Source organism: Engraulis encrasicolus, chromosome 13 (assembly GCF_034702125.1).
Source record: "Engraulis encrasicolus isolate BLACKSEA-1 chromosome 13, IST_EnEncr_1.0, whole genome shotgun sequence".
Lineage (NCBI taxonomy): Eukaryota > Metazoa > Chordata > Actinopteri > Clupeiformes > Engraulidae > Engraulis > Engraulis encrasicolus.
In genome coordinates, this window is record NC_085869.1 from 50,278,197 (window position 1) to 50,291,018 (window position 12,822).

Genomic DNA, 12,822 nt, shown 5'->3' on the forward strand with positions numbered 1-12,822 from the left:
TTTGCCCAATGTCAAAGGCAAAAGGCCAGCACAGGGGGGAGTCCCCCGAGAGACGCTGAACTCTCCAGTCACTGAGTTTATACTTGTAGAGCTTCACCACCGATATGCACAACAGCCCACATTATTGGACCCTGCTGCAGATATAGCTGTCTGGAGATAGCTCCCTCTACAAACACATGGATGCACGCACACACATGCACGCAAGCACACACGCATGCACACACGCATGCACACACGCATGCACACGCATGCACACAAGCACGTGCACGCACGCACACACGTACACACACACACATACACAAATGCATACGCTCATGCACAGACACACAGACATATGCACACTCACAGACACAAACACATACACTCTGCCCTCCCTCTGCACACACATGGACATGGTGGTGGTCTGGCAAATGATAAGGGATCCCCCACATAGAGACAGACAGACACAGACCGACAGATGTACACACACACACACACACACACACACACACACACACACACACACACACACACACACACACACACACACACACACACACACACACACACACACACACACACACACACACACACACACACACACACAGTACTCTAGCACCTACAGTAGGAGTTGCCTAGCTGTAGAAACGTATGGAGCTATATAGAAGTCACGGCCTGATAGTCGTCTAATCTGCTGGGTTGGTCTCCGTGTTTCGCTTTGTATGGCTTCTCTTCCCGTGCCAACTCCTGTGTTTGGATTTAGCGGACATGCTTGGCAGAGCAGGGAGGGGTGGAGGAGACGGGGACGAGGGGCATGAACCCGCCTACCCCCTTCCTCATGCACACGCACACACACACACACACAGACACACACACACACATCCGTGCACATGCAGACACGCACACATGCCTGCACATATGCACGCACACACATATCCACATACACACATACACACATACACACATACACACATACACACAAACACACACACACACACACACACACACACACACACACACATACACACACACACACACACACACACACACACACACACACACACACACACACACACACACACACACACACACACACACACACATACACACCACCCCGTGTACACATTGGCCTAGTGCTTTGATGTGCTGGGTACGATAACAGTGCTGTGGTTTTGATAAGGCAAACGATAGACATCACAAGGATTACAGATACACACACACACACACACACACACACACACACACACACACACACACACACACACACACACACACACACACACACACACACACACACACACACACACACACACACACACACACACACACATGCACACACGCATGTACAGACCCGCAGACACACATGCAAGCACAGACATACAGACATACACATACTGATATAAACACTCACGCTTACACGCTAACTCACACTAATAAGCATACATGAACGCATACACACACACACACACACACACACACACACACACACACACACACACACACACACACACACACACACACACACACACACACACACACACACACACACACACACACACACACACACAGATGCACAGACCCACACACTCACAGACCAACACACACACACACACACACACACACCAAAGGAAGGGAAGATGGCACGCACGTTTTCTTTCTTCTTCTTTTTTTTGCCACGTCCCTGAGAGGGAACGGCGTGTGTCTGTAGGGTTGTTGTGCCATGTTTCTTGACAAGCCCATGGTAGCCGGGACACTTTGACCTCTTCAAACGCACCGCCATGGATGGAATGCAGCACCTAGTACCCCACTAGTTTGGCTTCCAAAGGAGGAGCAAGACGCCTCAAAAGAAGCTTTAAAAAGTCACTCTAAAGTGAGCTTATATGTTGTATTCTGTATTTTTACAGCACAATATCACAAGTTGACTCCAAGAGAGGGTTGAAGGTGCACTGTGTAAGATTGTGGCCCGAGTAGGTATTGCAACTATGCTACTCATTGAAACTGTGTTGCTTATTGCCAAATTTGATCTTTCAATTTTATTTACAAAAGTATTGATATTGAACTAATGTTTGCTAATATGACCAAAGTACAGCAAGTTTGGCTGGTAAACTGTCTATTTCTGGAAAATTCAAAATGCCGGACATGGAGATATCCCTTTTCATAAAAGTGCAATTTTCCTAGTCATTATGAATGCTTTGAATTTGATGGTGGCAAAACGTGTTTGTGAAAAAGGCGTGAATGGGCAGCATGAATTCTAGAAATAAACTATTTCAAATACTACACTGTGCACCTTTAAATAATGTGTTCAACTCCATAATGTGTTTGTGCAAATGTGAAATAGGAGTCAGCTGCTCAGTGTTCTATTTCCAAGGTCTTGTGCTTCCCTTTATATTAGACACATTAATGGGACCACTGCTGAGTTCTCGCAGCCACAACATTCATGGCACAGTGCTGAGTACAGGGGATGTGTGCATGCATGTTTGTTTGTTTATGTGTGTGTGTGTGTGTGTGTGTGTGTGTGTGTGTGTGTGTGTGTGTGTGTGTGTGTGTGTGTGTGTGTGTGTGTGTGTGTGTGTGTGTGTGTGTGTGTGTGTGTGTGTGTGTGTGTGTGTGTGTGTGTGTGTGTGTGTGTGTAAACAGACTGACCCAGTTGGGGTGTTCCTGTGTTTTATACAGGATAATATGGTGGGATCCATCCGTGCATTTTTGCATGCATGTGTGGGTATAGTGGTACTTTGTATTTGTTTGTATAGTATACTGTATGTATGTGGGCAGACTCAAATCCGATGGCTCTTTGATCCCTGTAAAAGAGGCTAACTTGGTGGGATTCTTGAATGCCAGAGAAATCTCACACAGCACAAGGCTAAAGGACTATTGCCCTGTGACGAGTGATCCGTGTACATGGCAAGTTGCAAATTAATGTGGCCTAAGGCTAACTTTAACCACATATGGGCCAGTCTGTCAGTCTTCCAGTGAATATGCAATCCCGCGTGCACTCACTCGCTCGCTCACTCACTCACTCACTCACTCACTCACTCACTCACTCACTCACTCACTCACTCACTCACTCACTCACTCACTCACTCACTCACTCACTCACTCACTCACTCACTCACTCACTCACTCACTCACTCACTCACTCACTCACTCACTCACTCACTTTCATCATGCTAAAATGAGTGATGAAGGTTGCTCTGTTTTTCTTTTCATTTCCATTCTCTTGTTCTGCGTTTCACCACAATGGTTTGATCCCTGCCCCATACAGACATGATTTGTACCACTGGGTCACATGTTCTGCCCTAGAAATATTGATTATGTGCATGTATCCCTCATGTGTATATTTAAATCTAGTGGGAGAGATAACTCCACAATATGTCAGCAAATCTTCAACTGCCACTCATTCTTTAAATGTAAGGCTTACACGATATTCTCAGCTGGAATATAAATTTTTCACTGTACCATAGGTCTATAGCTCACAGAGCAAAAGCCAAATCCCAGTACAAAACACTTTCCTGCAATCGTGGATTTGTTCCATGGAACTCTCGAATTAGCTGTCAAACTGCCAATCCATACTGAAGAGTCCAACAACATGGTTTTGTTGAATGCCTTGACATCTAAGCTTACAATCCATTACACCTCTTCCTTTATTGTACAAATTTATAAAGATATGTTTCTGCAATCATGTAGGACAGCTTTCTGGCGGGGAGCTCAATTCCTTCAGCTGTTGAATTCAGAGCAACGGCGTACACTGACTTGACTTGAAGTGCAATTTAAATTTAAAAAAAGATTATAAAAAACAACTTTCTGGAATAATCTAGGAGCATGCTGACTGGCAAGGCACTAGCTGACACTGACAAACGTGAGTCGCACACTTTGTTTTCTAGCCCTACAAAGCACACAGTAGCTGCAGCAGTTGCTCTACTCCATACTTCCTCAGGCAAAAGAAAGAACAATATTAAAAACAAAGTTCTTTGAACCAGCTGGTAGGAGGAACTCAATAGCGGATAATGACTGACTGACACTGGACTTGCACACATTGCGCTGGCCTGACAAAGCTCACCGCGACTGCTGTTGTGGTTGGAGATAGTTGGGGAATATTTCAGCTCTTGACTGGTAACGACTGAGGGTCAAGAGAGAAGGACTGATCCCAGAACAGGATCGGTGAGGTCCGTGTGTGTGTGTGCGTGCGTGTGTGTGTGCGTGCGTGTGCGTGTGTGCGCGCGCACGTGCGTGTGTGTGTGTGTGGGCAGGGGGTGATGGGGTGGCTTGACTGCAGCCATTCCAAGCGGTCCAGTTTCCCATGGTCCTGCTCAGCAAGGCCACACATTGACTCAATTACCCCCACCCATACACACACACACACACACACACACACACACACACACACACACACACACACACACACACACACACACACACACACACACACACACACACACACACACACACACGGGCGCGCACACACACACACACACACACACACACACACACACACACACACACACACACACACACACACACACACACACACACACACACACACACACACACACACACACACACACACACACACACACACACACACACACACATGGACAGATTCACATGGACAGGACAGACACAGGCGTACACACACGCACAGACACAGGGATACACAAGCATATCTACGCTGTGACACGTTTATCTAGCCTGATAAACCAGCCTAAATGTATTGGATGTCTTTATTTAAAACTTTTCAGCGTCCAGCAGGTGGCGCTGGTTTACCAGGCTAACTTTTATGGTGAAGGCTGAGAGAGACATTAATGGCAGTGTTGATGTTGATGGTTGGCATTTATGTCTCTGATGTCTTGGTATGTATGTGCCTGTCTGCATGTTTGTGTTTGTGTGTGTGTGTGTGTGTGTGTGTGTGTGTGTGTGTGTGTGTGTGTGTGTGTGTGTGTGCATTTGTGTGTGCGTGTGTCTGTGTGTCTGTGTGGGTAAGAGAGGGGGGGAGTACAGAGACAAAGGGAAAGAGTGGGGAGCATGTCCGGGGTCTGGACAACATGCTACTTGGCACAACGCCCCACACGTGAGCACAAGAACAGCTGACCTGGGACAAGGAAGGGGGACTAGAGACCAGAGAGAGAGAGAGAGAGAGAGAGAGAGGGAGAGAGAGAGAGAGAGAGAGGGAGAAAAAGACAGACAGAGAGAGAGAGAGAGAGATGGAGAGATGGAGAGGGAGAGGAGAGAGAGAGGGAGAGAGGGAGAGAGAAAGAGAGAGCGAGGACGAGAGAGAGAGAGAGAGAGAGAGATGAGAGGAGATGGAAGTGGAAATGATATCAGAGTTGGGGGGCGGTGAGGAGAGGCAGACGGGGCTATGTGGTGTGGTGTAGAGTGGGGTTGTGGCGGTCTGCGTTTGTGGTTCCCAGGCTCTTTTGATGGGGTGTTGGGTGCGGTTTGGGGAGAGAGGGCCTGTGGGTGGGGTCGAGAAGTGTGTGCGTGTGTGTGTGTGTGTGTGTGTGTGTGTGTGTGTGTGTGTGTGTGTGTGTGTGTGTGTGTGTGTGTGTGTGTGTGTGTGTGTGTGTGTGTGTGTGTGTGTGTGTGAGAGAGAGAGTGAGAGTGAGCCCCAGGCTATGTGACTCAAGCCCTTGAGAGCTGAGCACTGCAGCACTACTGTAGTGAAATGCAGTACCCTGGGTGGATGCCTGGCAGTGTGTGCATGGAAGTTTGACTCAATCCACCGGCCAGACCCCGGTGTTTGCACATCATTCGTCTCACTGGCCATAAAACAACAACAACACCACCACCAACAAATGCAATCACAGAAATGAATTAAACAGAGCAACACTCTTCAATGTGCGGCCAACAGGTGAACAGCCCAGCTTGAGAGACTAACGTCTTGCCATGTTAGCCTATTCCCAGACTTATATCAAGTAGAAGTAGGAGTACTCTTACAGATGTAATTACAGCAATTAGTAGTATGATATTACGACATTAAAGCCATGTAGTATCATACCATTACATCTGTAAGAGTAATGTGCACTACTTTATACAGCTCTACCTATTCCTTGTACTTAAGCCCTTAACCCAGGTGACCGCAGTGCTCTTAATACAGGTTAACACAACCAATACTTGTGTTGTGAACTCAGGTAAGCTAAGCGTTGCATTAATTATCACCTGCTCCAGACTGAACACCTGACTCGTAGAAATTCTCAGTCCAAAGCTTCTACTGTCTGAACTTGGTTCTTCCCACAGTGTAGAGTACTGTATGAGGTGCTGTCCAATTGGACCAGCATGCAGGCATCCCTAAGTGACATGCAGACATACAGTAATTTAATTTTCTTGAGCCTGTGTACACTGTCAATGTGATGGGAACTAAACTTTTAAACAGCCTCAGGAGTTCCATAATGTAGAGAGCGCACTGCAACTGAGCAATCGTTATCCGCAAATGTTATTTCTCATGTGTCGTTAACACAAGACAGCTGACTTATGTTGTTGGAATTTTGTGACAGACAGCTGCACGTTTAAGACATTGGGTTCTTTTTTTGTTCTCTGCTATGTCAAAAAAAACAATGTTGAAGGTTGAAAAAACTCCAAAAAGATCCAAGTGGACTCACAAGTCAATACAGTGCTGCCATGCTGTGGTCTACAGTGGAATTTCAACATGACTTGACTGACCTCCTCTTGTCTTCTCTCCTCTTCTTTCTACTTCTCTTTTTTCTTTTCTTCTTTCTCTCTCTGCAGGGAGGAGGAGATTGTTCGGGTTCATCGTGTGGAAAGTGTGACTGCAATGGGGTCAAAGGGCAAAAGGTTAGTGAAATATTTCAACAATTTCACATACATTGTAAACATTAACAAACGTTAAAACACAGGTCTCTCAAGCATTCTCTTTTCAAGCATTATGCTAATCAGTGGTTCTCTACCTTTTTTGAATAAACACCACATTTACCTCATCATAAGCTTCCTTATTGCCTCCTTCACCTCAACATTAGCCTGCCAGCGCTCCCTAATATTAACAATTAAAATAGACTACTTCACCATTTGCAAATGAGCCCCACCCCCCAACTGTCTCCTCAACAACCCCAGAGGGGCTGTAGAGCCCCCTTTGAGATACTCTATGTTCTGATAGGATATGCAGAATGCATTCAATTGTAGTTCTGAACATGGCCACTAGATGGACTTATTGAGTTTATTAATACAAGGTCAACTGTATGAGTAAAAGTCAGTAGAAGCAGGGAGGACATTGAACATGTAAGTTGTATCATCATGCTTGTTCCATAAAGTTGAGCACAAGCTCATTGTGGATTCTACATAATTAAACAGAGTTCATTAAACATATTCTACCGTATGCTTTGTGGTGGCCATCTCGAAGAGTCCACTAGACATTGAGCTTATACTTGTACACATTAAAATTATACATCAACTTTTCAGAGGATCAAAACTTATTTATCCTCAAAATCACCCCAGTTGACACAAGATGTCTAGCAAGAGAGAAATGGAGAGATTCCATGAGAGAATGAGAGAGAGAGACAGACAGACAGACAGACAGACAGACAGACAGACAGACAGACAGACAGACAGAGACAGACAGAGACAGACAGACAGACAGACAGACAGACAGACAGACAGACAGACAGACAGACAGACAGACAGACAGACAGAAACGAGAGAGAGAGCATGAGTTAAGAAAGGCCGGATGTTGTACGAGTACTGTAATTCAGCCAGTGCAGTGTAAGTGAACTGTCCGGCGGATGAATCAGAGATCAAACAAACAATAGGGTGAGCGCAGGAAGAACCTGCAGCAATTTCACTGAACGACTCACCGCCAATTAAACTCGTGCCAAGCCAAGCACAGAGTCCCAATATCTCCTACTACAGTAGTTGATGAGAGGTGGGGACCACACAGCCTGTTTCTCAGGGCCAGAATTAACATCCCATCTCCCTGTGTCCCGTTCCAGCATCCTGCCCTGCATCTCCACATAGTACACACAGATTATTCATACGCTGTCAGTCGCTGGGCTATGTCCAGTATTACTTAAAATATAATCAGGTTTGACATTGGTTGTTGCATGTGTGTGAACAGGAAAGCAAGCAGGGGAAATATATATGCAATAAATCATCTTTCTTGCACACTTTAAGACAGGGGTGTCAAACTGAAATTCACAAAATCAAAATCCGGGACAAAGTTGCATGCTGAAGACTATTATAACAGCCTTATCTCTAACACTCATTCCCATTGCATACATGTATGTTAGATCAAATGTGCCTGCCCTTCACATATTCTTTTGAATATGAGTATCAGATGTTGCTTTAAGATTCATCATAGAAGAAAGCATTCTACGCACCATTGTGTGTTGTATGACCTAGTAGGCTGGCCATCACTAGATTTTAGACGTCATAAACATTGGCTTTTATTCGTATACAAGGCCTTAGTTGGCCAGCTCCCCTTGTATATACAGAGCCTTTTATCTTTTAGCAGTCAAGGATACAACCTACGCTCAAGTAGCTACATTGTTTTAAATGTCCCCATGATAAAAACAGAATTTGGTAAAACTGCTTTTATTCATTGTGCCCCAACTCACTGGAATGAACTGCAGAAATCTCTTAAGCTTGCTGTTTTTATGTCTGTAGCTGAGTTTAAAACTTAATGACACTTTTAAATCTGTCTGCACTCTCTTTAATATTTTAATCTCCTTCTAATCTTGTTTTATGTTTATTATTTTATGGTTTTTATTGTGTAATTTTATCTCTTTATCCATATTGATTTGTTCTGTTTTGTCTGTGTCCTGTCTGTAAATGTAACTGTTATGTGTGCTGCCGCCTTGGCCAGGGCTCACTTGTAAAAGAGAATTTTATTCTCAATGTGATTTTATTTCCCTGGTAAAATAAAGGTAAAATAAAATAAAATAAAAAATGTTACCGGTTTGGGCTTACTCGTATTAATGGTGTATTTATGGTGGATGACTTTTGACATTTGAAATGAATTTGTGGGCCAAATTAAATTACTCTGCGGGCCAATCTCCAGGCCCCCGGGCCTGAGTTTTGTCACCCCTGTTTAAAGATGTTCCCCACGTACAGTACATAGTTACAAATTACATGTCATTTAATTATATTCGATTTTATGTTAATATCCAAATGTTATGCATGCAAATGGTTTTGAATTAACTAAATATTTGTCAAGGCACTGGCTCTGCCTAGTGACTACGATACCAGCTCACTACTGCCATCCAGTGGCTATCTGTTTTTAGTGCAGGGAGGTCAACAGCTGAGAATGGCAGTAAATGTTTTGGGCAGCATAGTGCTATAATCTCTCTATGCCATATTTAAACCACACTTGAGTCATTGTAATCTCATTTTTGCTTATATATCACTTATAGTTAATTTACAGTCTGAGAACTATCTTGTAAACTGTGGGAATGAAATTGGATAGCCTCTGTTCAAATGCACTGTCATTACATGTGTGTCTCTGCTTCACAGGGCGAGAGAGGATTTCCTGGTTTGCAAGGCACCATGGGATTTCCAGGGATGCAGGGACACGAAGGACCTCCCGGGCCAATGGGACCAATGGTGAGCATTCCAGAAAATGATTATTCTGAAAAAAAAAAACATATACCAATCTATTTCAAATTGCAAACATTTATGACCTGTATCCTCTCAGCAAAATGTCCGACTAACGTGCTGATTTATCTTTTCCAGGGTGAGGATGGCTTAGTAGGAGCACCAGGACTGAAAGGAACACGCGTAAGTCTTATGTGCTGCAGTGAAATGCTTACTGATATAGACAGGGATGTTCAACTCTGTTGGATACACATCTGTTTGTACCCCTTTTTACTCATTGCTCCAAAGCTGGAAGTGACATGCGTAGGTGTCATGCGTTGATGAGGAATGCTTAACACAGTTGTGTATACTTCAGTTCCCACTTTGACAAGGTCCCCAGCAAAGATGATGATTTGTGTATTGCAAATGCAATGTCTAAGTTGTTTTGCAAAATGTTCTGAGTTGTTTATTTTGGGGGCTTCATATCATATTTTACATGAAACTGCATAAGAATGTGATATATGATAACATAGTCTGTCCAGTGGTGATAGTCACATGTCTGTGATTAGCCCTCCCCCCTCCCACCCACCTTGACTAACAAGGAGGAAACACTACACAAGGATACAGGGGAAGGAAGCTACACCTACACTGTTTATACAACTGTTTAACCATTTTTTTGTCATTGCTGGTGTTAAAGATGCATTTCATACTGACCTAAATAGACAGTAGATTGTAGGAGTATGTTGTGTCAAAAAATAGTTTTAGTAATCAGGTTTTAAATTTTGTCTTTGTCTTGAGGCTCAATGTAACGAAATGACTAGTACACACAACCCCCACCAGTACTGTACATGGTAGACTGAGCAGTGTTTCAGGGTACTTGCAGTTCCCAACAATTTCCTGCAGAGGGGAGTATAGTTCACCTCCGATTATTGTAAAAGGACAAGTTTCTGCTTCAAACACATTTCTGCTCCGTATATTACACATCCAATTAAAGTGAAGTGTTGCCTTTAATAACATCATGCATTTCATTTGACAGGGACCACCAGGGTTGCCAGGATTTCCAGGAAACCCAGGATTACCAGTACGTTGTACTCTTATGATATGAATTACTAACCACAGCACTGTATACATCACTAACACCTTAAATTGCTGTATAATCCTGAAGAAATCTCAGTGACTGAAATTCTTCAATAATATTAGTGAAGACCTTGTCTATGTACGTCGTACTCCTATGATATGAATTACTAACCACAGCACTGTATACATCACTAACACCTTAAATTGCTGTATAATCCTGAAGAAATCTCAGTGACTGAAATTCTTCAATAATATTAGTGAAGACCTTGTCTATGTTGCACCAGTGCTTTTAGACATGGGTAAGTTATTGCAGTTGTGGTTGTTGTTGTTGTTGTTGTTGTTGTTGTTGTTGTTGTTGTTGTTGTTGTTGTTGTTGTTGTTGTTGTTGATGATTACAAGTTTACAAGTTTATTTATTTAAGAAAGGGACAGCATATATTGCCAGCATTTAAACAAAAATGCTAAATATACAAGATTGTAGCCAAGAGGCTAATTTCCGTCTGATGATGATGATGATGATGATGATGATGATGATGATGATGATGATGATGACGACGATAACGATGATGTCTTCTTGTTTTCCACAGGGCATTCCAGGTCAGGACGGACCCCCTGGTCCTCAAGGAATCCCAGGATGCAACGGAACAAAGGTCAGAGGTCATTTCCATCATTTGCTGAACACTCGTTCAGGTTGTGCAGACATGTGTGCCATAGTGTATAGTATGTCTGTCTGAGTACAGAACGTCCCACAGGACAAATGTTATGAGCATGCAGTCTATGTACTGAACACAGGACTGAACACAATTTGTTATGCATGTTTGTAAATGTTTGAAAATGAATACAGTAGCCCATGTAATTTTCTTACCTTGTGATGTTCTAAATACAATACAATATTATATATGTGTCTGATTTCTCGGTCTGGGATTCTGGTTTTCAGGGAGAGGCCGGATTGCATGGAATCCCCGGTGTCCCAGGTCTTCAGGGCCCTTCTGTAAGATATCAGATGGCACTGCAACCATATCATATCACAGCCCTGCATACATGATCATATCACCCCCCACTCAACATGAGTGGAGATCGCACTGTAGATTGTACAACATATAGATAGGAACAACACAACTTGCCCAACATGTAGGAAGATCAGGGAAGTCGACAGGGGGGGCAAAGAGCTCAATCGTCCTGGTCCCAGGGAGAAAGGAGGCCCAGAATTGGGTTCTCATTACATTATATGTATTGGGCCGGGGGCGTTTTACTTAATCTTGTCCTGGGCCTGGCCAAAGCTGTCAGCGGCCCTGAGGAAGATGCTAGAGATAACACTACACAAAGGAACAGTGCATATCGCATCATGTACAGCAGAGAAGACGATACTTTGGCCAAGAGCCATTGATGGGCCATTATGCAGGCAACACTACAGAGAAAGAGGCAGCAGATACCACCTATACGGCCACGCACTTTACATCTATGGTCATACACACCAGCTCATGCATTCAAAACCTTACGCAAGAGTCAGAAAACATCACATCATATAAACATCTCACATCATAACCATGGGTGTCATATCTCGAAGCATTTCACTTCAGTGGCAAAGACACTTGGTCACGTATTCAACTCTTTACATAACCACCTTGCATATTATATCATATGACAAACATTTAGCGAGTAGAAATACTTTGTTTATACAGACAAATTAGGGTGTCCAGTAGCATATGCACATAATATTCACATCGTATACACTTTACATACCACATACACACATGCATTTCACACCAAACCATATAGAGTATATGAGATTATGCAACAACCATTTCATATCAGGGCAGTACAGATCCCTAATTACAGTACAGTTCATAGTTTAGTTATAGTTTATATCATATTATTTATTTATATAGATCCTATGCCAAGTATAAACACAGGAAAGCTATATTTCGTAGGGCAGTCCGATTGGTGTAGTTTCTGCTCCTCTGTAACCCTTTACTTTCTTCTTTCATAGGGTCACCCTGGTTTTCCAGGAATGAAGGTAAGAAAGTTCACTTCTGTGTTTACTACACTTGTTAGCTATTCCCAAATCTGTGTTGTGTTGTTTATATCCTATCCCAAAGGTTTTAAGGGATGGGTTGAGTACCAACTAAACTGACTTAACCCATTAAGACACAGTGTTATAAATTTGCTGCTACCAGAATGGCAATGACCAAGTCGTAGTCCATTACTAAAGGCCCTGTGTTATGTCATAGTATTGTAGTACTATAGTAGTTAC

General features: G+C 43.4%; 1 protein-coding gene across 1 annotated transcript in view; it reads left to right on the top strand.

Moving 5' to 3' along the window:
- Positions 1–12,822, top strand: part of col4a1 (collagen, type IV, alpha 1) — a 79,962-nt gene that overhangs the window by 36,089 nt on the left and 31,051 nt on the right. Inside the window, exons 2-8 of the mRNA XM_063214210.1 lie at positions 6,700–6,765; positions 9,433–9,522; positions 9,652–9,696; positions 10,529–10,573; positions 11,156–11,218; positions 11,506–11,559; positions 12,559–12,585. Coding sequence (XP_063070280.1) covers positions 6,700–6,765; positions 9,433–9,522; positions 9,652–9,696; positions 10,529–10,573; positions 11,156–11,218; positions 11,506–11,559; positions 12,559–12,585 — 390 coding nt within the window. The remainder of the gene's footprint in view (positions 1–6,699; positions 6,766–9,432; positions 9,523–9,651; positions 9,697–10,528; positions 10,574–11,155; positions 11,219–11,505; positions 11,560–12,558; positions 12,586–12,822) is intronic.